The sequence below is a fragment of the Etheostoma spectabile genome, chromosome 15 (genome assembly GCF_008692095.1).
Source record: "Etheostoma spectabile isolate EspeVRDwgs_2016 chromosome 15, UIUC_Espe_1.0, whole genome shotgun sequence".
Taxonomy (NCBI): domain Eukaryota; kingdom Metazoa; phylum Chordata; class Actinopteri; order Perciformes; family Percidae; genus Etheostoma; species Etheostoma spectabile.
The window spans coordinates 5,878,309-5,900,315 of NC_045747.1; the positions used below are offsets into that span (position 1 = coordinate 5,878,309).

At 36.9% G+C, this 22,007-nt stretch overlaps 2 protein-coding genes and 2 gene segments (V, D, J or C); all 4 read left to right on the forward strand.

The window, feature by feature from the left end:
• The window catches only part of LOC116703778 (immunoglobulin heavy variable 3-48-like), a 51,467-nt gene extending 47,697 nt beyond the window's left edge, over window positions 1–3,770 (forward strand). Inside the window, 1 exon segment of the V gene segment in view lies at window positions 3,734–3,770. Coding sequence covers window positions 3,734–3,738 — 5 coding nt within the window.
• Window positions 1–8,487, forward strand: part of LOC116703740 (immunoglobulin mu heavy chain-like) — a 78,428-nt gene extending 69,941 nt beyond the window's left edge. Inside the window, 5 exon segments of the C gene segment in view lie at window positions 5,017–5,062; window positions 5,500–5,802; window positions 7,076–7,417; window positions 7,527–7,850; window positions 8,004–8,487. Of these exon segments, the coding sequence occupies window positions 5,017–5,062; window positions 5,500–5,802; window positions 7,076–7,417; window positions 7,527–7,850; window positions 8,004–8,392 (1,404 nt within the window).
• Window positions 8,488–9,168: 681 nt separating this feature from the next.
• LOC116703784 (uncharacterized) lies at window positions 9,169–13,571 on the forward strand. Its single transcript, XM_032538759.1, has 6 exons — window positions 9,169–9,360; window positions 10,386–10,459; window positions 11,309–11,626; window positions 11,778–12,039; window positions 13,279–13,318; window positions 13,407–13,571. Exons 2-5 carry the CDS (start codon window positions 10,396–10,398, stop codon window positions 13,307–13,309), a joined length of 675 nt encoding a protein of 224 aa, XP_032394650.1. The 5' UTR covers window positions 9,169–9,360; window positions 10,386–10,395; the 3' UTR covers window positions 13,310–13,318; window positions 13,407–13,571.
• Window positions 13,572–13,693: 122 nt separating this feature from the next.
• LOC116703197 (immunoglobulin heavy constant mu) lies at window positions 13,694–17,936 on the forward strand. The gene is given in 12 exon segments (XM_074783884.1): window positions 13,694–13,701; window positions 13,800–13,894; window positions 13,897–13,953; window positions 13,956–14,078; window positions 14,264–14,566; window positions 14,662–14,973; window positions 15,075–15,359; window positions 15,529–15,855; window positions 16,069–16,386; window positions 16,799–17,083; window positions 17,268–17,416; window positions 17,619–17,936. Coding segments are annotated over 12 exon segments (2,271 nt in total). The 3' UTR covers window positions 17,628–17,936.
• Window positions 17,937–22,007: the final 4,071 nt, after the last annotated feature.

Here is a 22,007-nt window from a genome sequence, read left to right on the forward strand (position 1 = left end):
GAGCAAAGATTATATATTTCACATACTGATAAACAAACAGTTTATCAGTTGTTGATGTCAGGTTAATTAAAGTATGTTTTAAATTTGAGTTGCATATAAAGGATCCAATAAGTATTTAATTATTACATTAACTACTATGTGCTACCATAACGTGAAATGTACTTATGCACTGTATGAAATTCAAATACAGTTAGGCCTAGACTTAAGTTAGAGATATTATCAAAAGAGAAATGAAAATGTCTGTACGTTTTGGACTTGTGGTAATCAACATCCTTACTGGTGGTAATATTTATGTAACAGAGAGGAAACAATCTTCACCACAACAGGTGCTTCCGCATCCAGTTGACAAACGGAAACTTTAGACTGAAAGCCAAAGGCTCAGACACCAGCACTGATAATACATTGCATAAAAGAAGGGCAGAGAAACTGGACATGTATGCTTTTTTACATAAGAACAAAATTATTTTACAAAATAATAATAAATAACATACCGTTTGTTTACACCATGGCACAAACAGTTGGAACAAGTACCACTAAGTAATACAAATTTAAAATAAGTATGGGGATTCTTAAGAGTATGTTGATTATCAATCTCATCTATTAATAAGAAGAGCTTGAATGTAACACACAAAACGTAAAATGAATTACACTACGTACAACATAGACATAGTGACTATGTCAAATCCTTCAATTAAAAATGCATTCGGAACACTAGAGTTTTGGAATGAATAGGTGGGTTAGCTGCATAAGTTCAAGCTACATATCCCTCAACCTTTGTAGGAATATATTAAAGTAATATCAAAGGAAAAAATTAGCTCAGGAATTCAATACTAAATATAATTAATTGTAATTATAATAATATGAGTTAGTATAAACTAGACCAGCACTGCGCCATTATGCACCCATCGCCAAGGCGGCAGCCCCTTTCAGGAGAAAGAATGGCGTTGTCACGTACAGAGAGAAGCCCAAAAGTTGTGTGGTGGGTTAACTAAGGTTTGCACTGCAATTTGAGGCGCCTAAAATACGTGACTATTCTATCGTCTCCAACTAAATCTCAGCCTAGTCTAGATCAAACAGTTGGATATAATTAGATTGGTTATTCACAGACAAAACTTGGCCAAACAATGCCTGGTGACTCAATCAAAGAATGGCAATGTATATTCATGACGTTCCACTTCCGGGATTGCTGCCATCGGAAATTCCGTCGGATTTCATTCTTTTTTTAGCCGGATGTCTGTAACCTTCCATTTTGTTTGTGTTGGAATTTTAAACTCTGGTCAATTTATGAAGACTATGGTTAACTGCTCCTCAGCTCTCTGCAGGGTAAATCAAGACTATCTGTCCAATCTGACTTTTCTGTTGCACGACTAAACCAATTTTGGAACGTACACATGTACCACCAAAACAAGTTGCTTCCTGAGGCTATGTTGCAGCTGCCCTGTGGGCATTGGATTAAAGAATTGTCTAGAAACTAGAGGATGTTTTTCTCCCGTTACGGAATGATGTGTGGACAAGCCAGACCCTCCTACGTAGTGCTGTGGAGGAAGGTCTGGCAAAGCAAGACTACTGGGCAGAGGGGGAAAAAGTACTAAAATATTGTACTCGAGTAAAAGTATGAATACTTTGGTAAGATATTTCTCAAGTACAAGTGAAATAACCTATCTGAAAAACTACTCAAGTAAAAATAATAAGTAGTTCATTTAAAATGTATTTTAAGTAAACGTTACTTAGTTACATTAAAAAAACAAATCCAAAACTATTTTGTTTTTAATTAAAGAAAAATCCATACAAAATTAACAATGCCACAAAATATGTTGTTTTGCTAACTGACAATTTGCTTTTAGTCATGAAAACTTTGTTTGAAGTACCAATGCACAAATACTTGCCAAAACATGCTTTCGCAGATTAGATGTGGAGTTATTGAACGCTGCCAGGTCAGTCACTTTTGGCAGGCACATCTGGCATTGCATGATAATACTACAAGCCCTCTTGAATTTAAATGAAAAGGTCTTTCAAATGTGGCCAAGGATTTTTGTCATGTTGGGCAGCAGAATTCTATGTTTCCGCTAACATTTCTACTGAAACAGTCTCTGAACCATCATTGCTCGCCTGATTCACCTCCATCTCGTTCTCAATCTCCTACAGAAAGATTTGGCGCCTGGTAGGCAGCCTACATGCTGATTCGTCACTGTTGTGGTTTTGGGCATGATTATTAACTCTAACCCTGTACCAAATTTAATGGAAATCCATGGAAGTGAGACATTTCACTCAAAACCACAAATATGAACTGTAAAGTCAGGGGATCACCAAATTCAGTTAAATTAATAATATGAGTGTCTGTACAAATTTGAATGAAAATCCATTAATTTAATTGAATTTCCCTGTTGCTGAAATGTGCTATACAAATAAAGCTTTCTTGCCTTGCCTTGCCTTAGTTGGCAAGGCAATAACTCATTGCTTTTTACCTAAATGTAGATATGGCTTTGGCAATGATAACTCATTCTCTAGTGCTTCAGGGTTTACAGCGTGCAAAAGCTGAATAAGGAATTCCAATTTTGTAATTCTCTGCTTGTATGCTTCTGTGAGAAATGCAGTGATAATTGTACGTTGACCCCTAGAAGAAATACACAAACTCACTGATACAGTTACTTACCTGCCCTTTATGAAAATACTGATTTTCTTTAAGAGTTTTTTGTTTAGTTCCAATTTATTTATTTCATTTATTTCAATCTATAATCATGCATCGATGCGATTTATCATTACACCCCTAAACACTGTGTTTTTTTCTGTACTGATCACACACTAGATTGATTAGTCTCTCTGTTTCTGTTGCCATATGACCTTATAACTTTAGAAAAATTTGTTGATGGTTTCACACTAATAACAACCCATGCAGGAATTACTATTTGCTATTTTTATTTACTTTTTACTATTAATGTGATACTATTGGCACTACCTCAAATTCTTATTTGTGCTTGTACTGAGGAAATATTGGCACAGGTGTGTTCAATTTAGTCAGTATTCAAGTTTAAATGAAGTAAATACAAACAGCAAAATTGTATTATGACACTGATTCACATCCGTGAAAGCAACTTGTGGAACCTGCTGATGCCTCCCAGACATATCACATCACAAATTGCACATCTGAAAGAATATGTGAACACTTCCAATGAATACAACTATATCAAGCTTAATAGTAATTTGGCTGAATCAAGTCCATGCTGCAGGAACATGGGGCTGACAGGAGGGTCTGATAAAGAGGAAGTGTTCACAACCTGTTGGCAAACACACTTCATTTTACATAACCCAGACCACAGGAAATGAAAATCTCAAGGGAAGTGGTTATTAAATGGTACAGTGGGAATTTGTTTTGTCAGTGAAACATGTATTCTTTTCTTAGTTTAACAACATGTGTAGTATTTGTATTAGAAGCAGAGTGTAATATATCACTGTGATGACTACTTTGACTACTGGGGGAAAGGGACACAAGTCACAGTAACTTCTGGTGAGTAACAATCAAATATATTAACTACATAATTTTCTTGTTTATTATTAAATGTTTGTTGATTTTAACTGTACTTAAACTAGGATGTACTCTGCAGTAAATGCATCAGGGTAAATGTTAGGTGTTTACAGTAGTTTACTGATTAAGAACAATCAATTATAAGATGAAAGAAGCTGTAAAACATTTTTGCACTAAAGAGCTATTGAAACCTATCACTGTGACCACTACTTTGACTACTGGGGAAAAGGAACAATGGTGACCGTCACAGCAGGTAAAAGAAGCTTTATTTGTCTTCATTAGAAAATGTAATATTTACACTGTTTAAATACGATTCTCAGTACATAGACCTCAGTGGCATCAACGGCATCATTAGGGTGCTTGTTTTTGTATGTTGAATGTGTTGCCATATTACACTGTGACGGTGCTTTTGATTACTGGGGGAAAGGCACAATGGTTACAGTAACATCAGGTAAGCCACTATTCTTTTCTTTCTCTAATGTATATATTTTGACAAAAAAACAGTATTGGTAATTTTTAAGAAGTCAAGTTTTGACAACACACAGTTCATTTATTTCTGGGATACTGTGCGTTAAATGTGTTGTAATCAGCAGACTCAATACAAATGTGGTGTTGAAAAACAAATCATGTTTGGTTCCATCTTCAAAATCTTTATTTGTAAAAGCCATGGAAAATATGTCCGAGGGTAGATCGACATAAGATAACCCTCTATGGAATGTGTAGATGTCTGGGGAACAGGTTTTTGTATGCAGTGCTTAATAATTTATTGAACTGTGACTACGCTTTTGACTACTGGGGGAAAGGCACCATGGTCACCGTCACCTCAGGTATGTAATCCTTATATGTCTGATTAGAGAATGCAACTCTTAATCACATTACCAAAATACATTATAGTCACAAATGTAGGTCAGTTATAAAAACAGCCAACGGTATTTCTTAGCCTGACAAAGAATTTGTTTGAAACCGTTTAGCTCAAATGGAACGCAAGTCAATCAACAGGTGTATATTTAAGTTTGATTGTAACTGTTGCCAGAATCAAGCTTCATGAATTGGATATAATGGGATATTACAGTAACAGGTTTTTGTGAGAAGGGTGAATTGACACTCTTAACTGTGACAACTGGGCTTTCGACTACTGGGGAAAAGGCACAATGGTAACAGTGTCATCAGGTAAGATTTGCACCATTTAAAATATACAGTAGGGTATTTTTCATACTGCAAAATATCATGTTTAAGATCTCAACATGTCAAATCTCACTTCAAAAGTTAAGCATTTTATCATTAAAAAAAAATCAGTAAAACTGTAAAAACAAACTAAAATTCTTTGTATTACATAATGGTGGATAATTATGGCTAATGTATTTTACCTATTTTAATGGATTTTATAACATAGCTAGATTAATTAAATATTAAGGCCGATATTTTGTACTCATCAATAGATGTAGTCTTTTTATACTAATAGCCAAGTAGATTCAGCACTGTGCTACTACGAGGCTTTTGACTACTGGGGAAAGGGTACAACAGTAACTGTTTCATCAGGTAAGAATACTCTTTGATATCATACTGTTCATAGCTGCTTAATTGACTAAAAGTAATACTTTTTTGTTACAATGATTGCCATCTGCTCGGTGGACGGTAATCAACTTTACAACTTCATTCCTTCTACTTAAAAATGACTAATGATTACTGTAAAATGTGTTAATTTAAAGTAATTGACCTAATAACAAAAAACTACCCCAATTAATTTTATTGAAGGAGTTAAACTTTAGTGCAACAAACATCTAAATAAATGGGATAGGGAACGATAAAGGTTGGTTTATGAAGGGCTCTCAACATATTATAAGGTAATGCATTACATCATGTGCTTTTTTTACGCTATTTATCAACTCAATTGTCTTCCGTCTGTTTAAACCAAGGGTTGGCGAAATGTTTTATTTTTGTATTTTATGTACATGTATATGTTTTTCCTTTCTTAGCCACTCCAACTGCACCAACTGTGTATCCTCTGATGCAATGTGGTTCTGGGACCGGAGACATGGTCACTCTTGGCTGCCTTGCCACTGGCTTCACACCCTCCTCACTGACCTACACATGGAACAAAGCGAATGGGGCTGCCTTGACAGACTTCATTCAGTACCCTCCGGTGCAGAAAGGCAACGTTTATACTGGAGTCAGTCAAATCCGAGTGAGGAGAGAGGACTGGGACGCAAGGGAGACTTTCAAATGTGCCGTGGAACATGCATCAGGACAGCCAAAAGAGTGTATTTTCCAAAAGCCACGTAAGACCTAAGTCATTTATACCTGCCTTTTAGTAATTGATTTGAAATATAGCAGTACTAGATGTTGGCGCTGTTAACATTTTATATTTGTTAATAACAGTTTTAAGGTTATTTCTATTTTATTTATGTTTACAAATTTGGTAATAGTTACTGATATATAATGTCATACTTTATTGGCTATATGATAAGAATTTTAACTTTATTTCAAGATCATTTGGTGACCTCTGTTCAACAACGACGTTAATTTACAAGTTCCACAAACTTCTGTTGTTATAACATGTAAAAATAGGTATATTTAAAAAGCACGATTTGCTCAATAACTTTAGTTCTTAGTGCTTTATGCAGAAAATTAAAGGAAGACGAGAAGAGACAGGGGATTACACAATAACAATAATGGTAAAAGAATTCAGTCATGAATAAGTGTTAGTTAATGACAAGCAGTAAACCTCTATTACTTGGTTTTGTACAGCTCTGAGAAATGTTATTAGAGGTTGACTCTACCAAATATTTATACATTTATCCTGAGATTGTGTTTACACGTTTGAACTGAGTTTTAATAAAAAACGCAATAAAAGGTTTTACTGTTTTAGGGAAAAATATACTCGAAAGCTGTCATTTCAAATACAAAAAAAACAGAGAGGAGACCATAAAAAAACTGTTAAATGAAATTGCATAAATTAATTAATTAATTAATATATAGTGTAATATAATATATAATAGTTAATTTAAAACCAAACAGTGAGGTGGAAAGAAAAGGCTGAAGCTCAGCTGCTGGCTCACTCTATTTTGTTTGTTACTAATATATTGTATGTCATCTGTACCTTATTGCAGTGTTCTGCTTCTTTCTGTCCATCTGCATAATCCTATTTCTTCCTCTCTGTCTCCGCTTTCACTGTATGTTGATATTAACATTCAAACTGTGTTCGCTTCCCCGAGCAGTCAATGTATATGCAGAAGTGTGCATTTAAGCTCTGCTCTTCAATTTTAAATTGTTTATTCTATGAAAACCTCATTTTACTTTTGAATCTGTCTGCACAATTTAGAAACAAGCTACAGTAAGTGTTAATTTAAGGCGCAAAATCACAATGTGCATGTATGTGTGCGCAAGTTACAGTAGTGACAAAATCATATTTTGCAAGTCGATTGTAAAATCTAGATTAAACGAGCATCGTAGCACCTTGTTCACCTTTGCTTCTGCATATATATATACATGTATATAGATATAGGATTCCCTGCTTCTGCATACATATATTTGTGTATGTTTGTTTTTCAGACGAGTCTTGTTATCCGCCAACCCTTAGTATGTTGGCCTCCTCTGAGGAGGGAACCGAGGCTTTCTTCTCCTGCTTTGCCAAAGATTTTTCACCAAAAGATTATGAGATCAAATGGCTGAAAAATGAAGTGGAAATTGTCAGCAAAATAGATGAGATCAAAACACATGAGGGAAGAAAGGACATTAATGGAACGTCACTGTACAGCGCAGCAAGTTTTCTCACTGTTAAATCCGATGAGCTGGAGGAAAACACTGAGGTTATGTGCAAGTTTAAAGGGAAACGTCAAACGTGTCCAACGGAGGTTAATTCAACTGTGCTCTACCAACCATCCCGTCCAATTGGTGAGTAAAGTGCTACTTTTTCTATGAATATAATATGTAAATGTGATTCCAATTGTTACGGTTTTTCAGCCATTTCTGTTCATTAATTGTTTATTAATTACACACTCAGGAGGTGAAGTATGTCTTGAAGCAGATGTGGAGGTAGATATCATAGAACCCACAATGGAGGACATGTTTTCACATGATGGAAAAGGAAACATAACATGTCAGGTCAAGATTAACAAACCATCCGTCAGTGAAATTTCATGGGAGACCCACAATGGACGCACAATACTTCATCCTTCAGTAGTACCCCCTAAAGGAAGTAAAGGCTTATTTAGAGCTTCACTTCCCATCACGTATGATGAATGGAGCCAGGGGACAAAGTTTGTGTGCAAAGTGGAACATAGTGAGTGGATTGAACCACTTAAGAAAACTTACGGAAGGATTGTAGGTAAGAAAACTGTCCAGCCAAAAAAGCATGTTTAATTCCTCTTGTTATGGCATCAAACATGTTATGAATGTTATTTCTACGTGCATTTTGTAGAATAGATTTCCAACAGGACTGCAGGTGTGTTTAGCCCTAATTGTTCTCTCATGCTTACAGGAGGACAGATTCAGCGTCCTTCAGTGTTTATGCTACCTCCACTAGAACATACTAACAAGGAAATGGTGACCCTGACTTGCTATGTGAAAGACTTCTTCCCTCGGGAGGTTTTCGTTTCTTGGCTTGTTGATGACGAGGAAGCAGGCTCAGAATATAAGTTCCATACCACAAACCCTGTAGAAAACCATGGATCCTATTCTGCTTATGGCCAGTTAATTCTCACCCTTGATCAGTGGAAAAAAGATGACACGGTGTATAGCTGTGTAGTTCACCATGAGTCTGTAGTTAACACAACTAAAGCCATTGTCAGGTCCATCGGGCACAGAACATTTGAAAAAACCAACATGGTCAACCTCAACATGAACATCCCTGAAACATGCAAGGCCTAGTAGATGTTATTCTGTGTCGCTGTGTCTTCTGTTGTTTGGTGTTTAATGTTTGTTGCTTGTGATTTGACATTGTGTTTGTCTTTTTAATGCATATTCAAAATAAAAAAAATACACTTTGCAACTCTGTTGATGTATGTCGCATGCTGTTTATGTCTTTATTTAACCATTATTTGAGCTACATGTTTATTGTGTGTGTCACAGTACTATCCGAATGCAACACAAAATAGATGTAGCTATAACCATGTTTGATAACAATGTATCAAACTTTTTTAACATCATATAGTATTCACTAGAATAAAGCTAACTTTAGCCAACATTTTGCTAAAGCCTATTTGTACAATGTTATTTGTAGTCCGTGCATTTACACTGTTTGTGTGACTTGTTTTTGTGTGTTTCCTCTACTGGGTCTTGCACCCCAAACAAAAGATGGATAATTGTTTAATTGTAATTGTTTCAACTCTAACTCCAGCTCGGTGGTCTCTCGGTCAAATATCAGAATATACTGATTCACAAGCCAAGTCATGCATGCCAAACCAATAATGGGGTCTTTCAAAAGCAATTCAGGATCACTGTAGGATGAGTGTAATCACTTGCAAAATTATAAAGTCTTATGGTACACTAATACCAGTGTAATAAGTATCCAGACATGTGCTGCTACTGTTCTTTAAATTTATGTTGTTGGTTTTATACTTTGATTGACTGACTGACTGACTGACTACTACAGGAAATGAATCCAATTTAGTCATTAATATAATTTGGTGATTTGTCTTATGAGCTAACCTACTGTTTAAAGCTGGGTTTGTCCCAAGCATTAACTCAATAATTACTCTGCGGTACATCCAGACTACATTGACCAATGGAACAGCGCCACAGAAGCAGAAGACGATAACATGGGAAGCACAGCCCTCACCTTCATCCTTCTCTTCCTCATCACTCTGCTGTTTACCATTGGAACCACTGCTATTAAGGTAATAAGGATTTTTTTATGTTAGAGTTGTGCACATATAGAGAACAACCGAGTTAATAGTTTTATGTATTCAAACAACACAGATTTTGCTGTACAATTAATTGTCTCAGGAATAATTGCGATTAACAATAAACTCTCTTTGAGTCAAATAAAAAAAAAAAAAGTTTATTTAATACTTTTGCAAACAAATTAAAGTTTTGAATGAATCCCAGGATACATCTTTTGGTTATATCCCTGTCATGTGACCCAGATAATATAACAACACAAATACACAGCCTATGAATTGAATCACGCCTCTTAAGGAATTTATGATATATCATAAAATGTTTCTTTTCTAATTGTATCCCCCCCTTGTCATTTCTGTTGCTTTAAACGTGTTTAGGGTCAAGTCAACTAACAATTGAAAGAATAATAAAAATAGGTAGTCCAACCAGTAATCACTTATATAACTAGAAATTGGCAAATGTAAACAAAATTAACAATTACCAGTCATAAGCCTTAAGACCTTGGCTATAGTTGCGGTTAAACAAAGATTCCACGCTTATGTAAAAAGAAATTGACAGTTAATTAACAATGTAATAATTGTTACAGGCCTAGTTATAACTACTTTTTAACCACTCTGGCAAACCAAAATTTCAATCTTTTCAAGTATTGATTTTATACTCTATTATAATAAAATATAATATAATAGCTCATCTATCAATGACACGAACAATACTACAAACTTCAAATAGAAATCACCTTTGTGAGGTATAATAGTTTTGCAGATTACACTGGAGAGGTGTTGAATCAACTCTCTAGATATTGAGTTATGTCTTAACATAAATTTAAAAAATGTTAAAGTTATTATACTGAACTGAATTACATTTGCAGAATTAAATTTATGTTGCAGGTCTGACTATTATCGTGTATTTTCTCTCTGGTAAATTAAACTAAATTAACAGATACATTAAGTACAGCATACTGCAACAGAAGCCAGTTTCACAATATTATTAATCTATATTTTTATGTTTTATGTCTTTTCAGGTTAAATGAAATGAAGGTGAACTTTCTGTGTAAAATTATTTTTCACACTTCTTCTTATAAACTCATAGTTTCATGTAAGTAATCACATTTGTCATTTTTTCATTTCATTACAAGAGCTTTGTGTCTTTTTGAAAATAAATACTTAATTGAAGAAAAACATTGATGTTGCTCCTCCAACTTTTTTTCTGTTATTATTTGGAAATTGTTCATGCTCGCTGTAGTTTCACCTATAAATATAATACATAATACTCAAAAACTTAGTATTTGTTACATTTTCATTTTAAATGATTTTATTATGTAATAAGTTCTTATGTTCACCTTCCTAGCATCTGGAATCAACAGCCCATGTTCAACTCACTGTGTAAATTTGGAGATTTCACAGTCGGTTAGTTCTCCAGTCTATTATTATAGAGTCGAGAACTAAAACTTTTAGCAAAGTCATGAGAAGCCATGTGAAATCTTTGTGAACACACAATCTAAACTGAAATGAGATATTTAAATATGCACTCTGTTTCTCTTACTGGCACCACCACATTTCACACCTGGTGTCTGAGATGCACCGTTGCTCTTTGCGTTGTTTCACTTCTGCATTTTGGTACCTTTGGAGACCTGGGTGTGACTCACTGCTTCCGCTTGCTGCTAGCCCTGATCACTCTGCCCCATCATGCTGCAACAGCTGTGCAACAGACCTCCAGCAATTTCTCCACCTTACTTTAAGACAGCAGACAATATAAAAGTACAACTCTTCCACCTAGCCTAAATATAGAGATGTTACACTTAGAATTGAGACAACACAGTTAACCAATATCTAAAAGGTATGTACAACTGAGAAAGATTAAATCAGCTCATATTAAAAAAAAAGAGCCATATACCATGTTTTAAATAAGGCAATTAAAGGCAAAAGGATTTGTTTTCCATATTAGGTCAGCGGATTGTCTCTCCAAATATCACATTACACCCTGTCTGGGAAGGTGAATACGGGGTCTCACCAGTCAGCCTCGTCTGCAACCTAAAAGGCTTCTTCCCAGACGACCTGAGTGTGGAGTGGAAGCTGGACAATCAACCTCTAAACATTGCCGAAATCCAAACCAAGCTGCAGAGTGTGGAGGGAATGGAGAAAACCTTCAGTCTAAGCAGTGAGATTGAGCCAAATCGGATTAATTGGGCAGATGGCTCAAGTTTTACATGCAAGTCCATTCACAACAAACAGGAGTTTATAAAAGCAATAAGTATTTGTCAAAGTAAGTATGTATGGCATACGTCTCACAGCACAATAGGAAAATAGTCAATATACTGTATAATGAATGTTTAAGATAAATGCATGAATAGATGTGGTTTTAATTTAGTTTGATTTGTATTAACATCTGCAGCAAAAAACTTTTTTTCATGCAGTCCATGGAAGTGCCCCTCCTTCCATCCACGTGGAGATTCCCAGCTTTAAGACAGTAATGATGACAGAATCCATAAAATCTGTGAAAGCAACATGTTTGGTACGCACTGTTCTTGATGCCAAGGTGACCTGGCAGATGGATGGGAGAGCCGCATCTGGTAAAACAGTGATCCAGGACAAAAACACAACTCATATAGTCAGTGATGTGACAGTTTCATTAAGTCAATGGAAACAACTCAAGTCTGTAACATGTAAAGCTGAACATAATTGCTTCTTTAGAGGACTGTGAGTGTAGAAGGTAAGATGACTATACAACATGAAAATCAGACGTATGGTGACAGCAGAGCAACTAAAAGAATAAATTATGCTTTGTTTTCTTTCCATATCATCAAGGGCCTGCAGTTACAGCCCCATTGGTTGAGAATTAGAAGATCGCTCAAGATTTGCTGAAGGGGGACAGCGCAGTGCTGAGTGTGATGTCACACAACTCTCATCATGACCTGTACACACCTTTCAGGCCAACAGGGTTGACACTCTGACAAACATGTTGATCTTCCTGAAGGCCCAGGCCCCATTCCACTTAGAAGCTTCTCTATTCCTACAAGTTTACTGGAGGGAAGACACAGTTTCAGCTGCACAGTAACCAAGGCTTTTCCGCAACTACAAGTCAACCTCCACTGGCAATGTTTTTGGTGAGAAAATTTACTCTTCTTTCCCTTAATGACACAGTTGTTTTACACTTCATTCATCTTTAATAGACTTATTCATAATGCACTGATTCATCTGTCCTTTAGTGATCCATCAATGGAACTCCTCCTGGCCCCCGTGAAGATCAGGACCACAGAGACTCTTGTGCTCTGCGTGGGCTTCAACCCTCAAATAAATGGTCTTCTGAGTCTCAGCAAAGATCTTCATCAACTTATGACATCAGCATGGGTGCAGATGGACGTGTGGCAGTAACCAGTCAACTTCATATCCCTCACACAGAGTGAGCACAGGAAGGTGTTCACTTGTGATGTACACTGACAAGTCTCTGAAGAAATGTGAAAGGAGATCAGCCTCTGCTCAGGTAAAACTTATTGGAGTCACAACCCCAGCTGTCTACCTAGAACATGTGGACATCCCAAAGATTTTTTACTGACTTTGAGTATAATGTCAATAGTTTAATTATAAAAAAAGTATTTTACATAGGCGTAGTTTACTCAGGATTCTGTTGTTGCTTTACGATTTTTCCTTGTTTCCTGTCAGTTTATTCACGTGCCCCTCCATTCCCACGTGAGATTCCCAGCTTTAAGACAGTAATGAGGACAGAATCCACAAAATCTGTGAAGCACACTGTTTGGTCCGCACTGTTCTTGATGCCAAGGTGACCTGGCAGATGGATGGGAGAGCCGCATCTGGTAAAACAGTGATCCAGGACAAAACACAACTCATATAGTCAGTGATGTGACATTTCATTAAGTCAATGGAAACAACTCAAGTCTATAACATGTAAAGCTGAACTAAGTGCTTCTTATCCACTGAGAGACTGTGAGTGTAGAAGGTAGATGACTATACAACATAAAATCAACTTCTGGTGACAGCAGCAACTAAAAGAATAAATTATGCTTTCTTTTCTTTCCGTACATCAGGGCCTGCAGTTACAGCCCCATTGGTTGAGATTAGAAGATCGCTCAAAGATTTGCTGAAGGGGGACATGCAGTGCTGTGTGATGCACACAACTCTCATCACGTGACCTGTACATCACCTTTCAGCCAACAGGGTTGACATCCTGACAACAGTATGTTGATCTTCCTGAAGGCCCAGGCTCATTCATCAGTAGAGCTTCTCTATCCTACAGTTACTGGAGGGAAGACACAAGTTTCACTGCACAGTAACCAAGGCTTCTCCGGCAACTACAAGTCAACCTCCACTGGCAATGTTTTGGTGAGAAATTACTCTTCTTTCCCTTAATGACAGTTGTTTTACACTTCATTCATCTTTAATAGACTTATTCAATATGCACTGATTAATCTGTCCTTTAGTGGATCCATCAATGGAACTCCTCCTGCCCCCAGTGAAGAATCAGGACCACAGAGACTCTTGTGCTCTGCATGGGGCTTCAACCCTCAAATTAAATGGCTTCTGAGTCTCAGCAAGATCTTCATCAACTTGACATCAGCATGGGTGCAGATGGACGTTGTCAGTAACCAGTCAACTTCATATCCCTCACACAGAGTGGAGCACAGGGAAGGTGTTCACTTGTGATGTAACTGACAAGTCTCTGAAAAGAAATGTGAAAAAGGAGATCAGCCTCTGCTCAGGTAAAACTTATTGGAGTCACAACCCCAGCTGTCTACCTAGAACAGTGTGGACATCCCAAAAGATTTTTTTACTGACTTTGAAGTATAATGTCAATAGTTTTAATTTATAAAAAAAGTATTTTACATAGGCGTAGTTTACTCAGGATTCTGGTGTTGCTTTACGATTTTTCCTTGTTTCCTGTCAGTTTATTCACGTGCCCCTCCATTCATCCACGTGGAGATTCCCAGCTTTAAGACAGTAATGATGACAGAATCCACAAAATCTGTGAAAGCAACATGTTTGGTCCGCACTGTTCTTGATGCCAAGGTGACCTGGCAGATGGATGGGAGAGCCGCATCTGGTAAAACAGTGATCCAGGACAAAAACACAACTCATATAGTCAGTGATGTGACAGTTTCATTAAGTCAATGGAAACAACTCAAGTCTATAACATGTAAAGCTGAACATAAGTGCTTCTTATCCACTGAGAGGACTGTGAGTGTAGAAGGTAAGATGACTATACAACATGAAAATCAGACGTCTGGTGACAGCAGAGCAACTAAAAGAATAAATTATGCTTTCTTTTCTTTCCGTATCATCAAGGGCCTGCAGCTACAGCCCCATTGGTTGAGATTAGAAGATCGCTCAAAGATTTGCTGAAGGGGGACAGCGCAGTGCTGGAGTGTGATGTCACACAACTCTCATCACATGACCTGTACATCACCTTTCAGACCAACAGGGTTGACATCTCTGACAAACAGTACGTTGATCTTCCTGAAGGCCCAGGCCTCCATTCCATCAGTAGAAGCTTCTCTATTCCTACAAGTTACTGGAAGGAAGACACAAGTTTTAGCTGCACAGTGAACCAAGGCTTCTCCGGCAACTACAAGTCAACCTCCACTGGCAATGTTTTTGGTGAGAGAAGTTACTCTTCTTTCCCTTAATGACAGCTGCTTTACACTTTATTCATCTTTAATAGACTTATTCAATGATGCACTGATTAATCTGTCCTTCAGTGGATCCATCAATGGAACTCCTCCTGGCCCCCAGTGAAGAATCAGGACCACAGAGACTCTTGTGCTCTGCATGGGGCTTCAACCCTCAAATTAAATGGTCTTCTGAGTCTCAGCAAAGATCTTCATCAACTTATGACATCAGCATGGGTGCAGATGGACGTGTGGCAGTAACCAGTCAACTTCTTATCCCTCACACAGAGTGGAGCACAGGGAAGGTGTTCACTTGTGAAGTAACTGACAAGTCTCTGAAAAGAAATGTGAAAAAGGAGATCAGCCTCTGTTCAGGTAAAATCAAAACACAATCCATAAATACATGAATACATCAATGCATTGTGTTGACTAAATACATTCACAAATGTGTTTTATCATCCATTAAACATTTGAGACATTTTTTTCCTCACAATCAATGGTGTGGCATTTTCTCCCTCTTAAATGTCACGTTCTTTTCTTCCAGTAACTCCAGCATCATCTCAGATACTTGGCATATATGTTCAGGGACCACCACTCCAGGAGCTTCAGAACAAGGGTCCGGTGACTATCACCTGTCTTCTGGTTGGCCTTTCTCTTAATGATTTCTCTGTCACCTGGAAAGTAGGTGGGAACAAGTATTCCCTCAATGTCCCTAAGGAGCCACCAGTGAGTCACAGCAATGGGACGGAGACTTTGCAGAGCTCCCTCAATGTGTCAGCAGAAGATTGGCATGCATACAAACAAGTGTCTTGCGAGGCAAAGCATCGATGTTCCAACCAGAGTTACGAGGACCATATTAGCAAAAGCAGAGGTAGCCCCATAGAAAGCACATATTTAATTATTTGCAATTGCTTATTGCCGTTTCTGAATTTGTAGTTCAACATGGTTTAAGGGAAGATGCATCCAAAACTTTACATTGGAAAAATAAATATATTCTTAATGATGTCCGCGACTTAAGGATGTGACTGAAATGGTCAAATTACATAGTGTTATTTACTTTTGTCTTCTCTTTGTGTTTCTCAAGACCTGTATCCACCAGCAGTGACGATAGTGGAATCAACTGCCTCTGACCAGTTTACTTCAGACGTCCTCGCACTTATTTGCCTGGTCTCTGGATTTTTCCCATCTAACATCATAGTGTATTGGGAACAGAATGGCCAGAGAATCCCTGAAGCTCGCTACACCAACAGTCCTACTTGGAAATACACAGGGAGCAGCACTTACTCAATGAGCAGCAGACTAAACACATCCAAAACAGAGGACAACGAGTCTACATATTCTTGTGTTGTCAGACATGAGACATCTGAAATACCTTTTAAAAGCACTATAAAGGATGTGTTTGGTGAGCTGATAATTTTCATTTAGCAAAAATAATTTTGACTGATGTTGTTCATTGCCTGATCTATTACGTGTCATCTGATACACATTTATTTTATTGGTGATATATTTTAGGTGATTTTACGATTTTATGTGATTTAACTAGACAACTAGACAAGAGAATCCGATCCTTTCTTTACTGTACTCTGTGTTTCATCCACCTCAGCCTGCCCTCATTGCTGCTCAATATCAGTCACGTAAGCACAAGAGTAAAGAAGAAAAAAAGAGGCATATCACCTTTAGAACATTTGCTATCACTGAATTAAAGTGATTTCATTTTTTATGAAAGCCTGTTCATGTTCATTGATTTCTCTTGTTCCATGATCTTATCCAATACAAATTCACTATAAAAAGACTTTTATGACTATTTTCCCCAGCCACAGTTACCCACAGCAAACCTTCAGCCACCTTGCTCCAGGGCTCTGATGAAATTGTGTGCCTGGTCTCTAAGTTCAGCCCTGCTTCCATTAACATCACTTGGTTACTTGATGGCAAGGAACTGTGGGACTACAACACTAGTGAACCCCACAGAGGCCCAAAGGGAAGGTTCAGCATCCAAAGCCACCTTCGTCTGTCCCAAGTCATCTGGTTACGTGGTGCAATCCTCACCTGCAGGGTGACACACGTAAACACCACCCTATCTCTGGATATATCTAAACCAGGTGCTAGTTTGTCCACTGATTCAAGTCTTTCTTGTACAATAAACACTGCACACATTAAGGTAACACCCTTTAGCTTCTGTAAATGCATGGATTATTGTATTACTAAATTGTTGTTGTCCGTCTTCCACTGTAACAAAGTCAGTGTAGAAGTGAATTAACAAATCTCAATTTTTCTCTTTCACAGACATCTTGGAGGACTGTAATTTCTTAGATGACATCATGCATGCAGAAGTAAACCATGACACAGATGTGCAAAGCTGGTTTATGGCTTTCACTTTTCTCGTTTTTTTCCTCATCTCCATTATCTATGGTGTCTTGGCTACCTTAATTAAGGTAAGATACAATAGTTTTAGTAGTGTTGGTATTTTCAAGTAATCTTCCAGTGCTGTAGTTCATATCACTGTAGGGTTGTAGCACCTCTCTTATGTTTATTATTGTAATGATTCTGGAATGCTAATATTTTTGGCTAGTTTGAATTTAGCATTTGTTTTGTACAAAACTAAAAACTGTCCCCCGGTCTGTTTTCTCCTTTTAGACTAAGTGATAATGATCAAAGTGCAGATCCCATTTAAGGAACCACATGTGGACTTTGGAGATGACCTTTTCTAATTTTAAAGTGTAATGATTTGATTTCTGTTACTTCTTTCTTTTATTATTTTATGAAACCGGTTTGTACTTTATTCATTTATTTGTTATGTTGCATGTATGTAGTGCATGTGTGTCAGAGGAAATGAGACAACAATTAATAAATTAATACATGAAGCTTTAAATTCTGACTTTCAGATTAAAATACCAATGTAATGAACACATATTATATCACTGGACTCATTCTTGCATTTGCAAAAATAAAAATTCAATTGTGAAAAACAGTTATAATAATTTGCTTCATTGATAACAATACAAAAAAAGATGGCATGCTGATATTTTCTTCTGGGAAATAAAGTATACCATGTATTACTCATATTGTCCACTAGATTGAGACAAAGCTCCACATGCAGCAGTGGTGACTTGCCACCTCTGTGTGAAACACTAGTTGTGTAATAATTTGAAGATGCTGGCAGACCTGAACTAGACTTACTCAGCAGTATGATACAGATGTGCATTCACTTAAAAACCCAAACAAAGACTGTTTTTATATTTCTTCTCCTTTCCATGACACATACTGGGTCACTGTAAATGAGTGCACACTCTGTCTGTGAGTTAGAGCTGCGTGTTTGTGTCTGCATTTGTGTACCTTGTGGGTTTAAAGGAATTCACATTTGGGAGGGATGACACTAAGCACATCCAGGCTTACTATTGGCTTTTTCTGGAGTGATCTGGCACTGTGTCTGCCCTGATAGGCTGGGGACCCTTTGGCAGCCAGCCCACATCTGTGACGCTGTTGCTGGGATGGAGTCATAGCATGCTGCTGCCAGTCTAAGTGCCAATGCACTGGCAAAAGGGATGCAGGGCGCCATGCCCGGCAGAGAGCGTCTCCCTGTCTAACACCCCCATACCCCCATCCCGTCCTCTTATGCCAAGCCTCCCTCCCTCCGGATCCTTGCTTGACCCCTTCGGTGTGTCCATATAAACCAGGGACAAGTAACAGCAACTAGTGTTGAAGCACCAATAAGCGAGGTACTCAACCACAAATTGCCCAGTGGCCAACAGTTGAAGTCTGTGGCTGAACTGAGCAGCTCCCAGCGTTACTTGTGTTGAACTGAATGTGTACAGTGTACAGTGCAGCGCTGAAAATAGAATAGTCAGTAAGCGTTATCTGAGAAATTAAGGTTTATTTTTATCTTAAAGTACAACAACTCTTGTTTTATCCTACCTTAGAATTGTCAAGAGAAAAGCAGTCTGTTGAGCATTCAGACCTTTCTATAACATTTCCTTTTAAACCATGTCAATTTATGGAAGGGAAAAAGATATGCATGTCTATAATCACTGTTGGTAAAAGTATTCACTGTAATTATTGGCATGATCAGCATAATCTTCATGCCATCTTCAAAGTTTACACACACACACACACACACACACACACACATACTCAAAAAATGTACACCTAATATTGACTCATATGTAAAGATGCTTTCTGAAAATGCATTTTCAATTAAATTACCAAGGTAACATTCAAATTAATGTTAACATGTCTAAAGGGACTACATGCCAACCAAATTTGAAACGGTGGTAAATAACACGGGCATTGCCTTAGCACCTGACCATGTGTTTTTGTTACACAGCTTGTCTCTAGAGAGACAAATTAATTATAAGCTAGGGAGAATTTCCACATATTGTTGTAGTTCATCCGTTTGGTGTATAGGGCAATACAATACGTGTTGTACTATTCCACCACAGACACAAACATGCTAACAAGCTTCAAGTTTCATTCAGTTAATCAAACACAATCATAAAATTGTACCTGTATTACTAAAATAGTATTTGTATGATGCTATGGTGTCATTATTGTCTACCAACTAGCAACCAGAGAGTACCCTAGTTCACATGAGAGCTATTTTACAAGACTTGAATATATTCAACTGAAATGATTAATCAATTGATTGACAATAAATTAGGCCTAATTGGAAACTATTTTCAATTTTTAATGCAAAAACATGTTAACATTCCCGCTTCTCAAATTTGAGGATTTGCTGCTTTTTCTTTTAATCATTTTCATTTATTTGTAATACATTGAGGTTTGGGCTATTGGTTTGGACGGACAAATATTGTGTAGATGTCACTCTGGGCTCTGGGTAATAAAGACATCTCTTGTTTTTTTTAAAGGATTTCTTAGAAACCCAAAAAATTAATTAATTAATTGAAAAAGTAATCAGCAGATTCATTTATAATGAGAATATACATTAGGTGGAATCCAATACAAAATAGTTAACTCCACAATCCTGCTTTACATTAGTACAGAGTAATAATAATCTACTGATATTAATAATAAACCTGTCACTGGTGCCAATTTTCTGAATTGAGTACTTTTACTCTAGAAGATTTAAGACAATTTCCTGATTATAACTAAATATTTTTACTTTTTTACATGTTCAAAATAAACTACCAAACTCTAAACTCTAATCTGAAAATTGGATGCTAAATTGGATTTGAAGATGTCCGCACATGATCCAAATATGCGAGTATTGACATTTTCTTTCAAAAACACAGGTGTTACCATTTATAATCACTTGTACTGTGATTTGTACACTGCAGGTGATGCAGCATACATATTCCAAAGTTTTTATTTATTTATTTAATTTGTATTTAGGTGTTTTCATTATCATCTAGTACAAGCTCAGTGACGATTTGACGACCAGTTAAACTAACACTTCATTCGGCTCTGATTCTTGGAGACCTTCCTTATGTAGTAGTGATGTTTATTGTAGTCTAGGCCGTGCTGTGTGATACACAGCAGTGATTAACTATATTTAACCACAATTACATGCCCTCAGATGCAGCTAATAAATTGGCAAACAAGCTTGATTTATTGAAACATATTGCATCCACAGCACGATTGTGAATGTACTGTATGTTATAAAAGTATTTCTAGGTATCTTTTCTACAAATAGCCAGTGCCATATCTGGGTCAAGCAAATGTGTGATTGGACTTGTGAAAAAAAAGAAGCTCTTTTTGAAAACAGAAAATCACAACCAGGAGATGGCACTGCTTTTGGAGTTGCACAAAATGTAATGTTGCAGTTATAGTTTGTGTAAATAGATTCTTCAAATACAGCATATTTTCAGAGATTTTTGAAGGCCTAGACCACATTACTTAGTATGAAGCTGACAATATAATACATTGCCAAACTCATTACTCATGAGCTGAGAAAATGTATCTTGTAAAGCAGATAGCTGTCTATGCTGGGAAGTGCATTTTATCTTTATGGTCGCTAAAGCAAGAGCTGAATGCAAGATTTATGTTGTGTTACAATGTATCATACTATTTATTTGCAGGAGTAGGACTAGATATGACATAGCAAAGGGTAAAGTATCTGTTCATGTTTCTTTTTTAATCTCTTATCATGTTTTTAAAAGCTTATGATTGCTGACTGGGCTATTTTTATTTTTAGCTGAAAGGGAATTTTCACAACATAGCATGTAATGCATATGCAGTAACACTTAACGTCAGATAGTCAGAAGGCCATGCCACATAGTTAGTGATTGTAAAACATGGAGGGGGTAATCACATATTTATTTATTTATTTATTTATAAATTACACATATGGGGTAATATGAAATGAGACCATAAATAATTTAGTTTTCTCTTATCAAATCTGTACCAGACACAAGAGGTGTAGTCAACACATGATAAATCAAAAGATTGTCACTCTAATAGATGAGATGACACTTACTAACTTGTGGGTCTGTTTTACATTAAAATTGGCATAATTTGAACAGAGAGCTTACAGCTGCCCCATTAGGGGATATTTTCTCTTTGAAATCACAATTAAGAGTTAATGAGATCATAGTTGTATCACCAGTATTTTTACCTCATCGGCCTTTACTCAAATGGATGTACATTATGACAGACAGGACCCTCTGCCAATGAAACACATATAAACAGACAAGAAAAAAAATCCAGTGACTAAAGATTTACTTAAACTCAAAACTGCATTCTCAGATGTTGATCTCTCTAACATGAGCACAGAAAAGTATGAGTGATATGCATGACAGTATAGTTTCCAGTGGCAAACATATTTTCACAGGGCTGTTTAGTGTAACCATTAACCAAGGTTTGGTTTCTGGTTCCAAGAAAGTCACAGATTACTTTTTTTCCTGTACATGGCCTACACTTTCCAAGTAATTGCTGCCATGCTATTTTTGAGTATTGTTGACACTTAAAATACTGTGGTTAAATATCTGCTGTGCCTCCAGCTTCATAATAAATGCATGCAAGTGTAGATGCACAGTAAGGATTTGAATGCAGACAGAAAAGCATAGAAAG

What these genes read in the sequence shown, in the direction of transcription:
- LOC116703784 (XM_032538759.1), top strand. Translation starts at nt 10,396, where the DNA reads ATGAAGGTGAACTTTCTGTGTAAAATTATTTTTCACACTTCTTCTTAT. An exon ending in TTATAAACTCATAGTTTCAT is followed by an intron (nt 10,460 to 11,308) that starts GTAAGTAATCAC and finishes TTTCCATATTAG; the next exon opens with GTCAGCGGATTGTCTCTCCA. An exon ending in GTAACATGTAAAGCTGAACA is followed by an intron (nt 12,040 to 13,278) that starts TAATTGCTTCTT and finishes GTAAAGCTGAAC; the next exon opens with TAAGTGCTTCTTATCCACTG.